Source organism: Panulirus ornatus, chromosome 57 (assembly GCF_036320965.1).
Source record: "Panulirus ornatus isolate Po-2019 chromosome 57, ASM3632096v1, whole genome shotgun sequence".
NCBI classification, from domain to species: domain Eukaryota; kingdom Metazoa; phylum Arthropoda; class Malacostraca; order Decapoda; family Palinuridae; genus Panulirus; species Panulirus ornatus.
The window spans coordinates 4,294,146-4,315,266 of NC_092280.1; the positions used below are offsets into that span (position 1 = coordinate 4,294,146).

General features: G+C 41.8%; 1 protein-coding gene across 1 annotated transcript; it reads right to left on the reverse strand.

The window, feature by feature from the left end:
• Window positions 1-1,066: 1,066 nt before the first annotated feature.
• Window positions 1,067-10,260, reverse strand: LOC139766455 (uncharacterized). The gene is made up of 4 exons (XM_071695142.1): window positions 10,245-10,260; window positions 7,805-8,461; window positions 1,491-2,749; window positions 1,067-1,312 (listed from the first exon to the last, which is right to left on the reverse strand). Exons 1-4 carry the CDS (start codon window positions 10,258-10,260, stop codon window positions 1,199-1,201), a joined length of 2,046 nt encoding a protein of 681 aa, XP_071551243.1. The 3' UTR covers window positions 1,067-1,198.
• Between the last annotated feature and the right edge of the window lie 10,861 nt (window positions 10,261-21,121).

Genomic DNA, 21,121 nt, shown 5'->3' on the forward strand with positions numbered 1-21,121 from the left:
TTATTTGTAGCTGTTAGTTTTGAGGGAATTAAGACAGGTTGGAACCCATCCTCAGCAATGGGATATGAGGGTAGTTCCTTATGAGATTGTGAAATTGTTAGATTTTGTTCATTACTGGAACTCTGCTTTATTGTAGGTTGCTTTTTGGTATGGTCAAGGCTTTTTCTGTGTTTTTCTGTTAGTGAAATATTGTTGAGTGATTTAAAGTTTTCTCCCTTTTCTGATATCAAAACTGTTGACCCATTAGAATTACTCACCTTTTTGTCGAACAAAAAGAACTGAGCAAGTTTATTTCTGTTATTAGAGCTAATTGTATTTGGGGAAAACACTGAGACTGATAATGTTGGATATAGATTTGGGTAAAACAGTTTTAAAAAATCCTTATTATTATGGCCACTTTGTGTGACTGCTGATTGGTCAAAAGTTGAAGTCTGATTTTCGTTATTCATGACTGTGATTTTTTGAAGCTTTTGTTTTAAGACTGATCTTGTAGGTTTAGGCTCAGTTATAAATCCTTCCATGGTTGATAGCTCTATAGTGGTATCAGGAACAACTGTTGTGTCAGTCAGTGCATCTGTAAGTAAAACTATGTCATCTCTCATCTCTAATGAGTTTTTAGTTACTAGACTCTCAGCTATAACTGGGTTGTCAATTTGAGGGGGAGTCATCGTTACCCTTGGAGTTAGAGTAGGTTCAGTTGATTGGTCTCTTAGATTAAGGTCAGCTATTAAGAATTGTGCAGTCGATGATTCTGCAGTGGTATCAGCAAGTTTTGCTGATGTGTCAGTCAGTGCATCAGTGAATGAGATTGCATTCTCTGTTAGCTCAGAAGAGTCACTAGCCATTAAGCTGTCAGATGCAATTTGATTGTCAGTTTGCAAGAGAGCTGTAATTGTACGAGGTGTCACAGTGAGATCATTGGGTAGGAATATTAGCTTAAGACTGGGTGTTGTTTGTATAGGCTGAGTCATAATTGTCAGGGATTCTATAGCCTCTGATACTGCTAAATTCATCATATTATCATTTGGAGACTTTCTGATTTCTTGTTCTTGGAGAACACGAACCTCAGATGTTACTGTTGTATTTTTAGCAGTCTCTTTTGATACTAATGGAAATCCTGATGTAATAGAAGTTAATGGTGAGGAGGTTACAGGGACCTCTGGAGCTCGAGATGGAGATGCAGGTACTGTAGATGTACTCATACTATAAGTGACTGGAAGGGCACTGCACGTTGTGGGCAGGAGTGATGGCTTGGCAGATGTAAGTTGTGTGTACGATAGGCCATGCTGGAAATACTCCTCCTCTTCTTTAGCTGTAAAAGTTGGTGACTCATAAGTGGGCAAAATGGATGATGAAGGTGGATTAGTGAATGCTCTTATGATTTTAGGTGACTGTGAACTGTAAATATTTTCTTCATTCAAATTAAAATCAAATGGAGAGTCTCTGGGCAAAAGCAGTGAAGAGACAGTGAATAAAAATTCATCACCTACCGGAAATTTAGTAGCTGCATCGAAGTAATCATTATACGAAAAGATGGGCTCGAAAATGAGTGGGTCCACATCCTCTAGGGAAGGGAGGGGGGCTGGCAGGGGAACATCATGGAATGGTTCAGGGGATGGCATGGGGTTTGGATGGGCAGGCAACAGATGTCTGGTCTTGGGAGAGTTATCTAATTTGATTTCATGGTGGGAGGCAGGGGGATGTGGGGGTAGAGGAAGAGGAGCTTCATTGTACCTTTGATGAATAGATGTAGGTGGTGGTAGTGGAGGATAAAGTGGCTCTGGATGATAGGCAGCTGAGGTTTCATATTTGGCCTTGATAAATCCATGTGGAGGAGCATCCTTATATAGATTATCACCATTTACATGAACTGCAGTAAGGTGGCTGGCGCTGTGTTCAAACGCTCTTGAACCTTTTCGATACTCATGTTTGACCTCTTCAATTGGTTCTTCTTTATCTAGATAAGTCTGAAGCTGAGGAGCTTGGTGATTGATTGAACGTTTTGAGTGGTCTTGATAATGGGGTTCATAATTGTCCTTGCGGTCATAGACATCAAGGTGGTATTCATAATTGGCAGGAGCAGAGTGATGATATTGTACCTCATGGTGATGGTACTCAGGGTCTGGGTAGTGGTCGGGTTTATGGACAGTTTTTGGAGGGGATGGAGGAGGTGGTAGATAACTATGTTGGTGTTTGGGTTCATGGTGGATTTTAGGATGGTACACTGGTGGATGTGAAGAATAATCTCTCTTGTATTTTGGGAGAGGTAGAGGAGGTGGTGGAGGAGGATGATACTCTATGTCATGATGGTACAATGACTCATCAAAAAACTTAGGTTTGTGATAACTGGGCTCATTGTAATCTGATGCATGATAATACTTAGCTTTTACCTCAAAATGATGATATGCATCATCTTGATGGTACCTGGGAGGAGGAGGTGGATGATAGGCAGGTACAGGATGGTATATAGGAGGAGGAGGAGGAGGAAGGTATGGTGGAATTGGAAGGGAATGATATTCAGGTTTGCTTTGGTACTTTGGAGGTGGAGGAGGAGGAGGATAATATTCTGGCTTATGATGGTATTTAGAAGGTGGTGGAGGAGGAGGATAAGGAGGATATTTGTCAGTAAAATAGTCAGCTTCTTCATTTCTCTGGACAATAGTGACAAAAATTGGTGCAGAGAGTGATTCCTCAGCCACTAAATCTTCCTTTGGATTCTCATGTGCAGGCTCAACTTCCACTGATGTGCCTGAGGAAATTACCAATAGTTAGCATCAAAGATACTTGTACATCTGAATCTGATATTCCTTACCCTATTATATTGCAGGGTTGCTTATGCAAAACTATCTCAAATACCCAGAGATCTATAAACTTCTATAATCATATTGATAATTACAAGACCATACTTACCATCTTCTACTTATCATGTGCAATATGTACTTATTTGAATTGTAAGATACTAAATATTTTTCCATCTTATTACTATATAGTTTTCAATATAATGCACTGTTTTATTGAAAATATGAAATATTGCTTTTTGCCTTAACTTAAAATTAAGCATTTTGATGACTTTGGCCTAATTTTTGAAGATATCTAGTTGCAGATTATAGGGAATTATATTACATAAAGTATATCTTACAGCTACATTAGGGACATCCCTCCCCTTACCCCCCCCACACACCCTTTGATGTGTTCCCAATTATTAGAAAATACTGCAACTACAACTGTGACTTGGAACATGTCAAGACAATAAAACTGATATGTGAATTTTACTGAGACACGAAATTACTTGCCTATTTTGCCAACTAAATCCTATCGTTTTGCATTCAATAGTTAACCAGGAACACAGGACGAAAAAAAAAGGTATCAATGCTCAGGGCGTATTGTGGACTATAATGATAAATACATACAGTTGTTCAAATTTAATTATTGCAATCTGGCAAAACACCTGTGATTATAGCCCAGTAAAAGGAGCACAGCGTAAATCTTGTCACCTTAAGGCCTCTACAGTGTAATGCTACGTCTTACCTATAGGTGACAATTATATTCTTGATTGTGGTTTGCTGTGACAAATGTAAGACTGATATGCTCTATGCTTACTGAACAAAATCTGATGCAAAACTAAGCCATTTTAGTAGTAGTTTTGCTACAAATGGTAACGTAATTTAACATTTGATTTCATAAATATACGGAAAAAGAGACATGATCATATAAAATGGTTCGTAAAAGTATTATCCCAACTGGTGAGTGTGAAAATTGACAAGTGAAAGTGTATGGAAGATAGCGCTCTCCCACAACTGGTGTGACATCTGTTGGTCAAGCAAACATGAGTTTGCATTATTACAAGTCTCTGAGATCCTGAGTGACTGCATCATTCATCACAATATCACGATCAGGTGATATTGTGTAAGATCCAGGTGTGTGAGGAAGACATTTCAAGAATAGAAGGGAATGACCAGTCTTGGCCGTAATAGTAATTTAGGCGTCTTGTGAAAGTGAAGCTATGCCTTTTGGTCTCCTTTCCGTATGGATTAAAGTTTTTTTTTTCCCATATTAAGTAATAGTTATAGTTATAGTGATGGGTGATTTGAATGCAAAGGTGAGTAATGTGGCAGTTGAGGGAATAATTGGTATGCATGGGGTGTTCAGTGTTGTAAATGGAAATGGTGAAGAGCTTGTAGATTTATGTGCTGAAAAAGGACTGATGATTGGGAATACCTGGTTTAAAAAGCGAGATATACATAAGTATACTTATGTAAGTAGGAGAGATGGCCAGAGAGCGTTATTGGATTACGTGTTAATGGACAGGCGTGCGAAAGAGAGACTTTTGGATGTCAATGTGCTGAGAGGTGCAACTGGAGGGATGTCTGATCATTATCTTGTGGAGGCTAAGGTGAAGATTAGTATGGGTTTTCAGAAAAGAAGAGTGAATGTTGGGGTGAAGAAGGTGGTGAGAGTAAGTGAGCTTGGGAAGGAGACCTGTGTGAAGAAGTATCAGGAGAGACTGTGTACAGAATGGAAAAAGGTGAGAACAATGGAAGTAAGGGGAGTGGGGGAGGAATGGGATGTATTTAGGGAATCAGTGATGGATTGCGCAAAAGATGCTTGTGGCATGAGAAGAGTGGGAGGTGGGCTGTTTAGAAAGGGTAGTGAGTGGTGGGATGAAGAAGTAAGAGTATTAGTGAAAGAGAAGAGAGAGGCATTTGGACGATTTTTGCAGGGAAAAAATGCAATTGAGTGGGAGAAGTATAAAAGAAAGAGACAGGAGGTCAAGAGAAAGGTGCAAGAGGTGAAAAAAGGGCCAATGAGAGTTGGGGTGAGAGACTATCAGTAAATTTTAGGGAGAATAAAAAGATGTTCTGGAAGGAGGTAAATAGGGTGCGTAAGACAAGGGAGCAAATGGGAACTTCAGTGAAGGGCGTAGATGGGGAGGTGATAACAAGTAGTGGTGATGTGAGAAGGAGATGGAATGAGTATTTTGAAGGTTTGTTGAATGTGTCTGATGACAGAGTGGCAGATATAGGGTGTTTGGGTCGAGGTGGTGTGCAAAGTGAGAGGGTTAGGGAAAATGATTTGGTAAACAGAGAAGAGGTAGTAAAAGCTTTGCGGAAGATGAAAGCCGGCAAGGCAGCAGGTTTGGATGGTATTGCAGTGGAATTTATTAAAAAAGGGGGTGACTGTATTGTTGACTGGTTGGTAAGGTTATTTAATGTATGTATGACTCATGGTGAGGTGCCTGAGGATTGGCGGAATGCTTGCATAGTGCCATTGTACAAAGGCAAAGGGGATAAGAGTGAGTGCTCAAATTACAGAGGTATAAGTTTGTTGAGTATTCCTGGTAAATTATATGGGAGGGTATTGATTGAGAGGGTGAAGGCATGTACAGAGCATCAGATTGGGGAAGAGCAGTGTGGTTTCAGAAGTGGTAGAGGATGTGTGGATCAGGTGTTTGCTTTGAAGAATGTATGTGAGAAATACTTAGAAAAGCAAATGGATTTGTATGTAGCATTTATGGATCTGGAGAAGGCATATGATAGAGTTGATAGAGATGCTCTGTGGAAGGTATTAAGAATATATGGTGTGGGAGGAAAGTTGTTAGAAGCAGTGAAAAGTTTTTATCGAGGATGTAAGGCATGTGTACGTGTAGGAAGAGAGGAAAGTGATTGGTTCTCAGTGAATGTAGGTTTGCGGCAGGGGTGTGTGATGTCTCCATGGTTGTTTAATTTGTTTATGGATGGGGTTGTTAGGGAGGTAAATGCAAGAGTTTTGGAAAGAGGGGCAAGTATGAAGTCTGTTGGGGATGAGAGAGCTTGGGAAGTGAGTCAGTTGTTGTTCGCTGATGATACAGCGCTGGTGGCGGATTCATGTGAGAAACTGCAGAAGCTGGTGACGGAGTTTGGTAAAGTGTGTGGAAGAAGAAAGTTAAGAGTAAATGTCAATAAGAGCAAGGTTATTAGGTACAGTAGGGTTGAGGGTCAAGTCAATTGGGAGGTGAGTTTGAATGGTGAGAGGCTGGAGGAAGTGAAGTGTTTTAGATATCTGGGAGTGGATCTGTCAGCGGATGGAACCATGGAAGCGGAAGTGGATCATAGGGTGGGGGAGGGGGCGAAAATTTTGGGAGCCTTGAAAAATGTGTGGAAGTCGAGAACATTATCCCGGAAAGCAAAAGTGGGTATGTTTGAAGGAATAGTGGTTCCAACAATGTTGTATGGTTGCGAGGCGTGGGCTATGGATAGAGTTGTGCGTAGGAGGATGGATGTGCTGGAAGTGAGATGTTTGAGGACAATGTGTGGTGTGAGGTGGTTTGATCGAGTAAGTAACGTAAGGGTAAGAGAGATGTGTGGAAATAAAAAGAGCGTGGTTGAGAGAGCAGAAGAGGGTGTTTTGAAATGGTTTGGGCACATGGAGAGAATGAGTGAGGAAAGATTGACCAAGAGGATATATGTGTCGGAGGTGGAGGGAACGAGGAGAAGAGGGAGACCAAATTGGAGGTGGAAAGATGGAGTGAAAAGGATTTTGTGTGATCGGGGCCTGAACATGCAGGAGGGTGAAAGGAGGGCAAGGAATAGAGTGAATTGGAGCGATGTGGTATACAGGGGTTGACGTGCTGTCAGTGGATTGAATCAGGGCATGTGAAGCGTCTGGGGTAAACCATGGAAAGCTGCGTAGGTATGTATATTTGCGTGTGTGGACGTGTGTATGTACATGTGTATGGGGGGGGTTGGGCCATTTCTTTCGTCTGTTTCCTTGCGCTACCTCGCAAACGCGGGAGACAGCGACAAAGTATAAAAAAAAAAAAAAAAAAAAAAAGTAATTTTCACGTATGACATGCAGAATTATTGTAAAATAATGTAATATATGAAATATTCTGCCCAAAATATTTTATTGTTCATTGAAACAAGAAACTAAGCAATAACTACCATTAATTTATTACTGAAATTTATATATTTAAAATACTGACAATTACAATATATCCTCCGGGAATAAATACAATCGTCTACCTTTCCAAGATTTGTCCCCAACATGATATATATACTGTAATATCGTCAAGAAACTTGTCACCTCAAAGGAGTCCATCATTTCCCTACCACTTAATGTAACGCAGCATTGGAGTTTGGAGAGCCCTGTAACTCCCTTTCCACCAGTTGTTATAATACATCACAACACTTAAGGTTATTCTGTTCTAAAGGGGACCTGTGATTGCATTGTTAGAAAAAATAGATATGCACGTATATCTGCCAGTTGTCATAATGCATCGCAAGCACAGGTTTATTCTGTTGTAAATTCGTTACTTTTTTCTTTTTTCACATAAAAGGCAGCCAACGAACGCTGCTAGCTGAGAGCACCTGTCTCACCTCCCTGCTTACCTGCTGTTCTCTTAAGATAAAAATACATGACTGAAGAGACTACTCAAAATGGTGAAATATACCTTTTTTTCCCAAACCACACACAAATTGTTTCCTAATTATTATGTCTAATTAGTTGATGAGGTCTTAATAGTTATAAGCACTTTCTCATCTATACACATATATAATTATTTTCAGCATGAGCAACCTCCTGAGAAAGTCCTCAATAGTACAGAAAATTAATTAGCCCCTCGCCATCTGTTGTGAGCCGGAGGGAGAACAGGGAGGCCGGTTCACGATCGCCAGTGGAAGGGAATGACAACCAAGGAAAGGGAAAGACAAAGGAGACCCGAGAGAAGTGCGAGGTGAAACGTATGCATATATATATATATATATATATATATATATATATATATATATATATATAATATAATCAGTAAAACAAGTCGTGTTCTTACCTAAATCCACGTTGTAATCTGTCCACGCCGTTCGTTTCTCTGTTCGTATTTTCAGTGACTGTGTGGTATCTTCCTGTCCGCCTGTCTGTCTTCTGTCCTGGTTCTTATCTGGTCGGGTTGCTGTGTTTGCACCATTTGAAAATTCTGTACTGTCTGTGTCTGTAAGTCCCATGTCAGAATCTGTTCCAGAACTCCTACGGTCGCGATCTTTCCTCTCGTATCTTTCATTTCTGGTAATCCCGTTTTCATACGGGCGTTTGATATTCTTTCTCCAAGTATGGGTAGCTTTTTTAGATTCTAGTTTCTTCCTCCGTCTTGGAAATGTGGAAAACTTATTGATTTTCATCTTGCTTAAACCCCCTGTTCTTTTCGCCAAGTATAACCTATCTGGTTGATGAGCTGACTTGAAATGGCTAGACTTCATCCACTTCTTACTGTCTTTAAGTTCACTGGGTCTCCAAAGTGTAGCTTGTGTACTAGCATCAGCCTGCTTATTGCATGATTTAAACAACCTTTTGTCCGTGGATATTAGGAACTGGAAAGGCCAGCCAACGTCTGTGAGAGCAGTGTCCTGTTTTGTTGGAGTGTCTGGTAGTTTCAGGTCAGCGTCTGTCTTGTTGAAATCGTCAAACTGTCGTGTCGTCCAGCGATCCTCGTCTGCAACCCACGACAAAAAAGAAATTAGAACAAATTACAAAGGAATGTGTCATGCCATCATGAAAAGGACGAAGCCAAATGGGTAAAGCACAAGTCAGTCAATGGAATAACTCTTGTATTTGGAAGAAATGGTTATCAATTAATCCCTTATTCTTTGTGGAAGTGATTTTGATTGAAGGAACGTGATGTGGATATTACATTTTAGGTTAATAGATAATGATAGCGAGGAAGATGATCTAGGAAAGTGTGGGGTAATATTTGAGGGAAACAACTGGAAATCAACAGAACCTAATGAAAATCTGGCAGGTTGCCTTGACTTAAATTTTCAATATTTTCCATGTTGATTGAATTATAAATACGTTATGATGTCACATTTATTAGGTTGCTGATGAGCTTATCCTAGTGTGTCAAAATCTTTGGTATATTTAGAATATGATAATGAACATTGGTGTAACTGTCGGCCCTTACGTGAGGATAGATAAAGTTTTCATAGGTTTTATCGATTTATGTTTCACTTAACGGTTTACCACATATTACCCGATGATCACGCTGCTTTTAAAAATTGTTTTAGGGAGAAAATAATGCAACAAATAACGCTTCACAAGAATAAATCACTTTTACTACGTATAAAGTCTACTGACAAGCTTTACATCCAAATTCATGCTATTTTTGTGCCCTAAAACTTTTCACACACTCTTAACAACAGAAAATGAATTTATCTCGACATTAGAATATCACCCCATAGGCCTTTGTATGTGAGGTTTCAAGCGCAGATACGGCATATGGGATGTTATATCTTTTTCCAATGAGAGAACAGCCAAGATACAGGGTTAGCCTAAACACTAAGCTCGCCCCCTCATCAGCAACTTCAAGATCTAGCCTTATCCCACACCATAAACTTGAAGAGGAATAGATAGACTGAAGAAGTGGATATTACAAAACACATTCGTTGGCTCATAATTCCTACGGTAAATAGCCTTTTACTAGTAGCAGCGTCTTGAATCATTTAAGAATATGTTCACAACATGCTACAATTGGCGAGGTTTTTTATTCTTTAAGGGGCAGCATTCGCACTTCACCTTATCAATTAATTGCAAAGATGATGTACAGAGGGAGGAGCGGTGCAAAGAGCCTGAGGGATTTCATCCAACCAGTAAAATGAACTGATTGTCGATCCCTTTATCTCGCAGTGTGTGGCCAAGGGAACCACAGGTCTCACGACTATGTCCAGGAACTCTGGCACTGTGTCGACAACAAAGTAAAGTTTCTTAGCATAGAACAACACTTCATGACCAAACATGCCAGGGTAAAGCAATTCTTACCTTATCAAACATTGAACCAAGAGAAAGGCAGGTAGCCAGGGTGTGTGTTCGTTGGCGTACGGCAACCACCATACCTAGCTGCCCGACAGAAAAAGGCGGTCGGGTTATAATTACATAACGACTCACGGTCTTTATAGTTATACATTACCATGGTTTAAGGTGCCTGTTACATGCTCATAAGCACAGTGGTGTGGCTCCTACTTCAAAAGTATTTCGGCCTCGTAACGTGTCCTACAAAAACGAAGTAAGTACCTGTTCATATGTATCAATCTTATGAATGATATGCAATGCGTAGGTGGAGCGTATATTGTAGCCTACCATAGGCTTGCTTAAGAACGTCATTCAATACGCAGCTGTTGCGGGATGCTGGTGAAAGTACTGCCCAAAGGTACATGAATGACCAGTACTCTCCTGTGTTTGTGTTGTGTGTTGACCAACGTGATTATCGTGACAGCTTTCACCTTCATCGAAGACCATGATTGGGCCAACAAACACACGAGATTACGTCATGAAATGATATTTTCAGTGCATCTCAAAAAGGCCGCCACATAGTAGTAATTTCTGCCCCTTACAGCGGAAGTCTTAATGGTTATCATTGCGTTATTTGTCTCCCACAAAATGTGATGTATATTGAGGCAACAGTGGCGTTGGCTTACAGTGACAGTGCCTTGTAAGCCTCGCAGCAAAATGCAGAGCTAGGTCCTCCCACAGGACAACACATACCCAACTTTATTATTATTATTAGTGGTACTGTATTATTATTATTATTACTATTATTATTATTATTATTATTATTATTATTATTATTATTAGGAGTGTTCAATACCCTCATATAATTTGATGATACGTAATGTGAATAGAAATCCCGAGAAAATAACAAGATCAAGAGCAAACTTTAAATTGTAATTTGTTACTTAGTATAGTCTATGAATGCTGTGAGTTATGAGATGATTACGATCTTAGTTCTTTGCGAACAAATAATGTTCTTAACTGATAACATGATCACAGGCATTACTGTACATACCCTATGGTTATGATGGCTGGAGCCCTGCGGCATCGTAGCCACACGGTGGTGGGTTTAGGGTTACCAGTGCGTCCGGGACTTTCTCAATCACAATGTAAAGTGTTTATGTGATTCATCTTGCTCCTCTCTCTCTCTCTCTCTCTCTCTCTCTCTCTCTCTCTCTCTCTCTCTCTCTCTCTCTCTCTCTCTCTCTCTAATGTGCGAACTATTATATCTGTAACGAGAGTTACAGATGAGAGAAATGTTGTGGAGGATTGGACAAAATTCCCAATCTTCAGCCTAGCCAGATGGAGTATTCTCCAGTTTAAAGAAATCGATGACAGGTTCTTGCGTCCACATCAGAGTCGACAATGCTGCAAAAAAAAAAAAAAAAGCTAATTCGTTCCTTAAACATTGCCAGATCTGTCTTTTAGAGGAAGAGACTTTTCAGGAATCGAGAAAATATGAGGTGATGAGTTCCATAGTCTAGATTTTGAAGGAAAGAGGGAGAATTCGAATCACCTCATGGCCGGGTACTGTTGGATTTAACTATAATATTAGATAAGGAGGATGCTCAATTCGCAGTCACTGAAATGTCTCAAGATGACTTCTATCCTTCTCAGAGATGTTATCCAGGTCCTAGTTCAGGAAAGCAGGTGAAGTAAGGTGAGCGAAAAGCAAGTGAGAAAGTAACACTTGTTTGACGTACATCTGCAAAAATATCGCAAACATAAGTTCAGCAACACCTTCGTGTTACAGCCTTACGAAATGTGTCGGTCAGTGTCGTTTACCGTGACAACCACAACGACAACGCTGAAGACACGAATTGTTTTTGGTAACAAGGGCGGCGACTTTTACTACTGCTAGGGAGCCTCCCCCAGCCCCCGTGTTGGCCACAACACCGCACAGTGACCGCTGGATAATTAGGGGCTGCTGCTACTCTCACTCGGTCCTTCTTTCAGACATATCTTCTACCTCGTCCTTCCTTATGTATTTTTTTTTTTCTTTCCGTCCTGTACAGGCATCCCTGTATCTCTCCTCTGTCTATCCCCTTTTCAGATTCGCTCCAGCCCGAGCTGTGGTGGAGAAGACTTCACCGAGTATTCCTCCTTTTCCCTTGCCTTCCTACTTTCCTCGCCACTTTCCCATTCCCTCCCGCTGGTTATATTTACCCTCAGTCGTCTACCCAAATATATCAACCAATCACAACAAAATGGTTTGAACGCGTTACAACCGACCGAAATATACCTTTCACAACAGCTTCGTTAACTTCTATCCATATACTTTGTTCGGTCACTCCACATATCATACCACAGAATAATCAATCCAAAGACCAGGTGTGAGGCTGGTTCTCTGACCAGTTCAAAGACGTGACTGTTCAGCGAATTGATAATCTCGGAAAATATTTGTTATATGAATATGCACATCTATACGGACTGTTTATAGCGTAACTGAAATAGATTTTATTTTTTCTGACCACTGGTGAACGAGGCAACTCCTGAGGTCACTAATGGCAATGTCTTTTGACAATCCCTCAGAAAACTTCGATATGCAGACGAACACACCAAAACGCGCATAAACACATGTTTATGTGCATGCCAGTCATTTTTTCGCGTAATGTTCCTATTATAAATCATCAGCGATAATTCGGTAAGTCGGTCTGGCTGCCACAACCTCCACCACTCAAGCGTTACAAGTGAAGGCTGGCCAGTGGAGTTGCTAAAACATATCATTTACCGTAATGAAACTCTGAAGACCGCAGTGTCTACATAGAAGCGAAACAATATGTCACGACGCGGTCAGGCTTGAACGGGAGTCTCGCTTTTCGTGGGGAGTGACACAAGGACCATTTTGCAGTGATTTTGCCTGTCTCTCGAGGGACAGGTGGCTAGCTTAGCACAGTTTCAACAGACCGGTACAAAACACCATTTTCTCCCCGGCAACCAACCACGAAAGCCAAGGAGCGTAACAACGTTGTTTACTCCTTTCAGAAAACTAATTCATATGATACATGCCATTCATGGCGCGATGATGTGAGAACTTGTCCTTGTATGGTCACCCATATACAACAGGTGAAATAAGGTTACGTTGCATATGAAGATATCAAAGTGTATACATGCAGTAGGTGATAGAAAGTTTATGTGACAGTGTTCGGGTAGGACGTGAATAGTTTTGCTCCAGGAAACACAATGTTTCCGTCATTGTGCTGTTGACGCCAGTATAAGGAAGAACATCTCTTAAGGCCTGTGTTCATTATGAAAGGTTATAACTACATCAAAGCGATTATCTCATGGATTCTACTTATGCCTTAAGAAATACATTTTGCAAAATTGTGTCTGGTTTCTAAATATGTTTCGATATAAACTGCAATATTAGAACATAGTTCTTTTGTACCATTCACGTTACACAAGAAAAGATAAAAATACACCGACGTTGTAAACAAGTTTTCTTAACGATGCTGGCTCCTGCAAGTCATCATTCGAACATACGGGTGATGTTAAGTACCTGAAACTGTATTATTTCCATCTTTGTGTTGTAATGCTGGAACTCTTCTTAACCACCGCTTACCACAACCTTTCACCCAGTAAAATCTGATAGTTGTCACACGGTATAAAAAAGGATAAACACCAACAGGCGACGCCGCCAGTCTAGTCAACCCTTGAGTATTGGTCGATGAATAATTCTCGGTGTCTTACACACACACACACACACACGTATGTGTGTGTTTATACTATATATATATATATATATATATATATATATATATATATATATATATATATATATATATATATATTATAATTTCATACTTGATCGCCGTTTCCCGCGCTAGCGAGGTATCGCCAGGATCAGAAGGCCACATCCGCTCATATCCATTCTCTCTCTGTCCTGCGTAATAATATCGATGAAACCAAAACTCCCTGTCTACAATCAGACGCCACAGACCTTTCCTTATATAGCTGTTGAGGTCCTACGCTCTGACGTATAGGAAGGGCCGGTACTGTATATATATATATATATATATATATATATATATATATATATATATATATATATATATATATATATAATTGTTCGCCTCTTCCGCGACAACAAAGTAGCGACAGGATTAGACAAATATCTAGCGCATACGTTAACAACTTTTATGTCGTGTATAATGAGCTAAAACCAGATTCCCCGTACCACAGCCAAGCTCCAAAGACCTTTCTGCAGTTCTGACTGCTTCATATCCCCTGTTTCAGCCTATTTTCAGCAAGTCGTTTCTTATATACCACATCGCTCCAGTTCGTGCCATCCTATGCACGCTTCGCATCCTCCTGCATGTTCAGACATTCACTCAAAGCATCTTTTACTCCATTCTTTCATCTCTGCACATACAGGAGGGTGAAAGGCGTGCAAGGAATAGAATGAATTGGAACGATATGGTATATCGGGGTCGACGTGCTGTCCGTGGATTGAACCAGGGCATGTGAAGCGTCTGGGGTAAAGCATGGAAAGTTTTATGGGGCCTGGATGTGGAAAGGAAGCTGAGGTTTCGGGGCTTTACACATGACAGCTAGAGACTGAGTGTGAACGAATGTGACCTTTGTTGTCTTTTCCTAACGCGACCTCCCGCGCGCGTGGGGGAGGGGGGTGCCATTTCATGAAGCGGGGTGGCGACGCGAATGGATGAAGGCAGCAAGTATGATCATGTACATGTGTATATATATATATATATATATATATATATATATATATATATATATATATATATATATATATATATATGTATGTATACGTTGAAATGTATAGGTATGTATATGTGCGTGTGTAGGCGTTTATGTATCTACATGTGTATGAGTGCAGGCAAGAATCTTACCCAGTAATGTTAAAAACAGAATGCCTGGCGTCGTTGATGCCAAATGAGACGGCTTTCGCGTCGTAAACGCTTAGTGGTCACAATGCGGAAGGTTATGTCCATGTGAGTTCCCCGCCCACTCCCGGAGACTTGGCATATATATATATATATATATATATATATATATATATATATATATATATATATATATATATATATATATATATATATGAGTCCATCTTGTCCCTGCTCCTCAGTGTAGCGCAGCCTTAATGACACCATTGCATTTTTCATCTTATATATTAGCCATTAAAAACGTTCTCATATTTATCTTGAGAAAATAGTTTCCCCATACGTTATAAACTGTTTCACAAACTTTTTTTTTTAATAAGATTTGTCTTTTCTGTCTTAACACCAAACTTCCCCATAATTTTCAAAAATTTTCTTTGGAATTTCGTAAGTGGCACATCACTGCGGCATAGAAGCGTCACTTGATAGTGGTGAAGCCTATCACTTACCGCTGGTATGGGCAGGCACGAGCAGACAGAGCGACAGGAGAGGCCAGAGGCGGCTAAAGCTGGAGCAGGAGCGAACGCGCGTCATACCTCTCCTCGGACACTTCATGGTGCACTGAGCGGTGTCCGCTGCCGCCTCGTCTTTTGTAAGTTTCCCGCCGTCGTGACCCTGATGACTGGAAGTAAAGGGTGTCAAATCTGTGATTAAGGTATTCATGAGGCTATGGGGGATTAATGGTTACTCTCTCCCTGATATTTACAAATATTGTTTTCGATGGGATTATTAGAATTAAATCATTGGATTAACTTTGTAGGACATATTCATCTTTATTATGGTGTAAATACAAAATACAATCGTCATGGGGTAAGTATAGATCTATCATAGATGAAAAAGAAAGAGAAATCTATGATTCAATACTTAATCCGCCAGTTGCATAGTTTGGAGACTTCAATAAGACATCAAACACATGTCCAAGAAATTTATATGTGCCACGAAGTTAGATTCATTTTAAGCCTGGTTTTACGATTATATTCTTGTGTGTTATCCTTGTTTAACATGGAAGTTTTCAGTCACTGACAAAATGCCTTAGCTGAAATATGAAAAAAGTTGAAGAGGAAAAATAACTAAAGAGTTTTGGAGGAGGTGGAAATCCCGCATTAAAAAGGATGGGAGGGAGTGGGGGAGGTGGTACTTGCTAAGAAAGACATAAGGTGAAGAGTGCAAAACTTAGCGGTGTAAGGAAAGAAAGAGACATCATAACGGCCCGTCCTTAAGTCGCAAAGGGTCACACAGTCAACATGCTATGCAGTAGCTCCCTGAGACAGATTGAGGTACCTGCGAAATGTTTGCTTCCAAAACCAGACGAGATGTTGCAGTAACGCCAAGTATGTATGTCGTGCTGAGTATTGGAATGACAACACCCTCGAAGATGGGGAAAGTTGGAGAGGGTTTATAGAAAGAGAGATGGACAGAAATTGGATTTTAGGGATACTGAACCTAACCAGTTTGCCCCTTCCCCCCTGGGGAAACTTGTCCAGATTGGAGCTTCATAGAGGAAGTTGTGACGAGACGAGCCTGAGAAGATGAGCGGATTTGAAAGAAGAGGACTGGAGTGGTGTAAGTCGCCAGCGTACGATTGCTTATTGAAATCTGTTGAAGAAAGCAGATCTTTGATAAAAAAAAAAAAAGAATGCAGAGTGTAGGAGACAGGACAGGTCCCTAAGGGACGCCGCTATCGAGAGAGAGAGAGAGAGAGAGAGAGAGAGAGAGAGAGAGAGAGAGAGAGAGAGAGAGAGAGAGAGAGAGGCTGAGACACCAATAATCGAGGTAGGCAGATCGACCAGGCTGGAAAATGGTCGATGTATCATCACTAAACTCCGAACTTCACCTAAAATCGCCGCACACCCCTGAAATTCAGGAAGATTGCGATAAAGTTTATGAAATAAACCTGTTGTGCCCGTAGAAGTTTATGAAGTACACCTGTTATGGCCGTAGAAGACCCACATGACTGATGAGTTGCATTTTCATATCAACAGTTTGTTGGTTTTTCTGTATTTTCATCTCGCTGTCTCCAACCCGACGATGTGACGCTGTCATCGTCCATTCTCAGCTCTAGAAAACGGGTGTTTTTTTCAAGTGGAAAACGAACTGGAGGCTTTCAGAATTTGCCCACCTCGGAAGACAGAAGAGTAAGGGGTGACCTGGTCACAGAATGCCATTACTGAGGACATGATGAATGTGAAGATGACATACATAGATTTAAAGATGTTATTTTGATAGAAAATGTCCAAGGAATAGGGTCACCACGAGTACAAAACTCTCTCCCAGTACAGTACAAATAGGTCAGTGGGTAGTTACACACACACACACACACACACACACACACACACACACACACACACACACACTGATATATAAAATTAGAGTAAAACCGAAAGTGAGGTGTGTGTATATGTGTGTGTGTGTGTGTCTGTGTGTGTGTCTCACGGGAGCGGTCAGCCACAACCACACGCCGCGCAGAGCTCGCCGCCCACCCTCCACACACCGCCCACAGGTCGCCGCCCACCGTCCCTGTCCCGCCCTAGAGGGAGGGCTGCCCGCCTCACTGGACGTTGCTCTCCGACCAAGCGCGGCTGTGGGAGCTCCCTCGTCCGCCTCAGGCTGGCAACGATTGGTCAAGACAGGAAAAGAGTTGGCTCTCCTGGGTTTGTTTATGTCTCAACCGAAACTGTAGGTGTACTGGTGTGCTAAGGAGCGGTACTGTAGGTGTAGCTGGGTGTACTGGTGTGTTAAGGAGCGGTACTGTAGGTGTAGCTGGGTGTGCTGGTGTGTTAAGGAGCGGTACTGTAGGTGTGGCTGGGTGTACTGGTGTGTTAAGGAGCGGTACTGTAGGTGTGGCTGGGTGTACTGGTGTGTTAAGGAGCGGTACTGTAGGTGTAGCTGGGTGTACTGGTGTGTTAAGGAGCGGTACTGTAGGTGTGGCTGGGTGTACTGGTGTGCTAAGGAGCGGTACTGTAGGTGTAGCTGGGTGTACTGGTGTGTTAAGGAGCGGTACTGTAGGTGTGGCTGGGTGTACTGGTGTGTTAGGGAGCGGTACTGTAGGTGTGGCTGGGTGTACTGGTGTATTAGGGAGCAGTAATGTAGGTGTAGCTGGGTGTACTGGTGTGTTAGGGAGCGGTACTGTTGGTGTAGCTGGGTGTACTGGTGTGTGGTGCTGGAGGCGTGGCTGGCTGGGTGTACCAGTATGGTGTTAAGTGCTGTCTCTGGGTAGTCTGTTTACTCTCCCTCTCTCTTCCTCTGTTTTGATCGACTCTTCTCCACCTTCAGTGACATGATCCAGGCGACTCGTACCGTTATGGGAAAACGCTACTTATTTCACCTTCTTCAGGTCTGATCCACCTTCATCTGCTTGCTCCACGCCTCCTCTGGTGTCAGGTGCCTCACAGCATTATGTGGCGTGGCGGGCAAGGATCATGGTCGAAGATGTATTTGGTTATGTATAGAACATTCGTGGATGGTTTCCTGTGTATTGATGGCAGTAACAATTGTACGAAAATCGTGGTTCCAGACATCAGTCTCTTGTAGGTTCCAGACATCAGTCTCTTGTTGGTTCCAGACATCAATCTCTTGTAGGTTCCAGACATCAATCTCTTGTTGGTTCCAGACATCAATCTCTTGTTGGTTCCAGACATCAATCTCTTGTTGGTTCCAGACATCAATCTCTTGTAGGTTCCAGACATCAATCTCGTACGTTCCAGACATCAATCTTTTGTAGGTCCCAGACATCAATCTCTTGTAGGTTCCAGATATCAGTCTCTTGTAGGTTCCAGACATCAATCTCTTGTTGGTTCCAGACATCAATCTCTTGTAGGTTCCAGACATCAGTCTCTTGTAGGTTCCAGACATCAATCTCTTCTGCTGATAGATAGTCTTCGCTTCTTGACCAACCTTTGGCCTTACTTTCTCTCTCTCTCAGGACGACAGGTCCTTCTGTGATGATAACAAAGACTATATATTTGTAGCTTCTCGCGCGTTTTCTCTAATTGGTCCTGATACTTGGAAGCATAGAGCATGGGAAGGGTTAGATTATGCCTAGATCAGTGGTTGATACAATTGTTTCATGTCCTAGATCAGTGGTTGATATAATTGTTTCATGTTGTTCTTAATACTGAACGCAGATAATGATATTCCTGGTTGCGAGACGTGATTAAGAATTATAAAGACATTTCTAAGTTTATGCACGAATTTAGAAATGACAGTGGCCCAGTTAGAGCCATTTTGACATCGGTCTTTCACTTGGAAATAACTAACTTATCCAGTTATTCCATCAAGCAATACTGGAACCAAGTATTGCACTCACACCACAATTATATGGTGTAGTTGATTAATGATATGTTTTCTGTTTTGGGTGGAATGCATTGGTGTTTTGCCTTGAACGTAGCCTTCGTCAGCTAAAAACCATATTCAGAAGACATAGGTGGCCATTAATTAATACATGGGTTAATTAGTTGCGGAGATGCTGATGAATAATTACTTCAAGGATCATTCAGAAGACAACACGAGAGGTATCTTGAGACGGCACTGGCTATAATTATCTTCTAATTATTTAGAATGAATGTGTGGCCATTAATTTATATGTAGGCTAATTACTTACTGATTAATGATGACTTCAAGGATCATTCGGAAGACGAGTCGAAAGACATCTTGAGTCGCGGTATCTTTCGCCATCATAAATAGTACTTAGGATTAAGATTAAATCTATGATTATAGACAGACAAAAGATGGGGAAGAAGCCCGTTTTCTTTATTCATTTCGAATCATATGATTAATCGCTCCCATCTTCTGTCATGTCCAATCCCTGGTGACGTCAGACTATCCTCTGTGGCCAGTCTGGATGTCATGACATCGTCTTTTACCGAGCTATGGTTCGTGCTGACATCACCAACAGACAGACAGACAGACAGACGGACGGACAAACCCGTGGGGAGTCACGTGGAAAGAGAAAGTCTCCCAGATCACCATTACTGATCCTTGTCTAATTGTCATGTGTGGTAAACACAACAGCAGACTGGTGGGTCAGAGGCAAGGTTGCTGTAAGTTCTTGTAAATGAATTCCCCTTCCCCCTGCGTGGCTTCTCCCTCCCCTGTGTGGCTTCCCACTCCCCTGCGTGGCTTCTCCCTCCCCTGCGTGGCTTCTCCCTCCCCTGCGTGGCTTCTCCCTCCCCTGCGTGGCTTCTCCCTCCCCTGTGTGGCTTCCCTCTCCCTTATGTGGCTTCCCCCTTCCCTGCGTGGGTTCCCCTTTCCCTACGTGGCTTCCCTCTCCCCTGCGTGGCTTCCCCCTTCCCTATGTGGCTTCCCCCTCCCCAACGTGGCTTCCCTCTCTTTTGCATGACTTCTCCCTCCCCTGTGTGGCTCCCCCTCTCTGTATGTCTTACGAACAGGGGAGGTGAATGGTGCACCCTCTCTCCTCCATGCCCTGCTCCCCACACACCCCAAACAAGAGAATATTTGCATACTCAGAAAATGGTCATTTGCTCTGACGAATCCTATTTCTTTATTGAAGGCTCTGGTCACAAACCAGAATCCTCATCAAGGCCAGGCCTTACATGATGTATGAGCAAGGACTCGAGAGTTAGAGGAAGAAAAATAAAACTATCTACGGGTCTTGGAGAAAGGGATGACTTTTTTTTTTTTTAAGAATGATCAGGTCGTAGCTGTTAGGAAAGACATGACTAGGTTATGATCACCAAAGTTGAGAAGTGTAAGGAAAGAAACAGGTATCATAACTGCCCACTTTTGAGTTGCCAACGGCCAAACAATAACCATATGATGTGTTAGCTTCATGAGTATGATGTGGTCTAGCTCATGAAGGGAGTGTACAAGCAGTCAGTTCTCGGGAGCAGAAATCAGAATTAGGTCTACTTGAAGAGGGAAGGGGGAAGAGCTGTGTGGCATAGAACAAGTGAGTCAAGTTTTGAGGTTCAGAATGGAAGAGTTGACATAATGAATTGCTTTGAACTCGACCTTGTCAAGGGGTAGAGCATCCATCCTAGGTAAAGGTAGGTGCAGAGGTAGAGCATCCATCCTAGCAAAATAGGAAATAGTAAGGTTTGCAGAGTTAGGCGTAACAAAAGAACTGGCGATGATTGGCAGATCAAATCTTTAGCCAGATGACGTCCCACCCTGATGATCCAGGGTCCACGAAGTGTCGCAATAGGCGCTTGGGTGATCAAGTAAGCAAAGTCTTCTTCCACACAGACTCGTGGTTGAAGGTTAAACATGAGAGTGTGAAAGGGATTAATGAAGGTAGACTCTTGAATCTCCGAATGAAGATGCGCGAAGTATTAGCTAAACGGTATTCAGCAGGAAAGAGAGAAAAAAAAGGTATCTGAGAGATTATGAATGTTGGTGAAAAGAATGGGGAAAATGAGATAGGTCTGTTGAATGTGCAAGGCTCTTGGGATGGTTCGGTATTGCTTCAA

Bases quoted from the DNA above. Each gene is read 5' to 3' on its own strand.
- LOC139766455 (XM_071695142.1), bottom strand. The intron at 2,750-7,804 runs GTAAGAACACGA...TAATTTCCTCAG, and splicing joins AGATTACAACGTGGATTTAG to GCACATCAGTGGAAGTTGAG. The intron at 1,313-1,490 runs GTAGGTGATGAA...CAACTTTTACAG, and splicing joins ATGCAGCTACTAAATTTCCG to CTAAAGAAGAGGAGGAGTAT.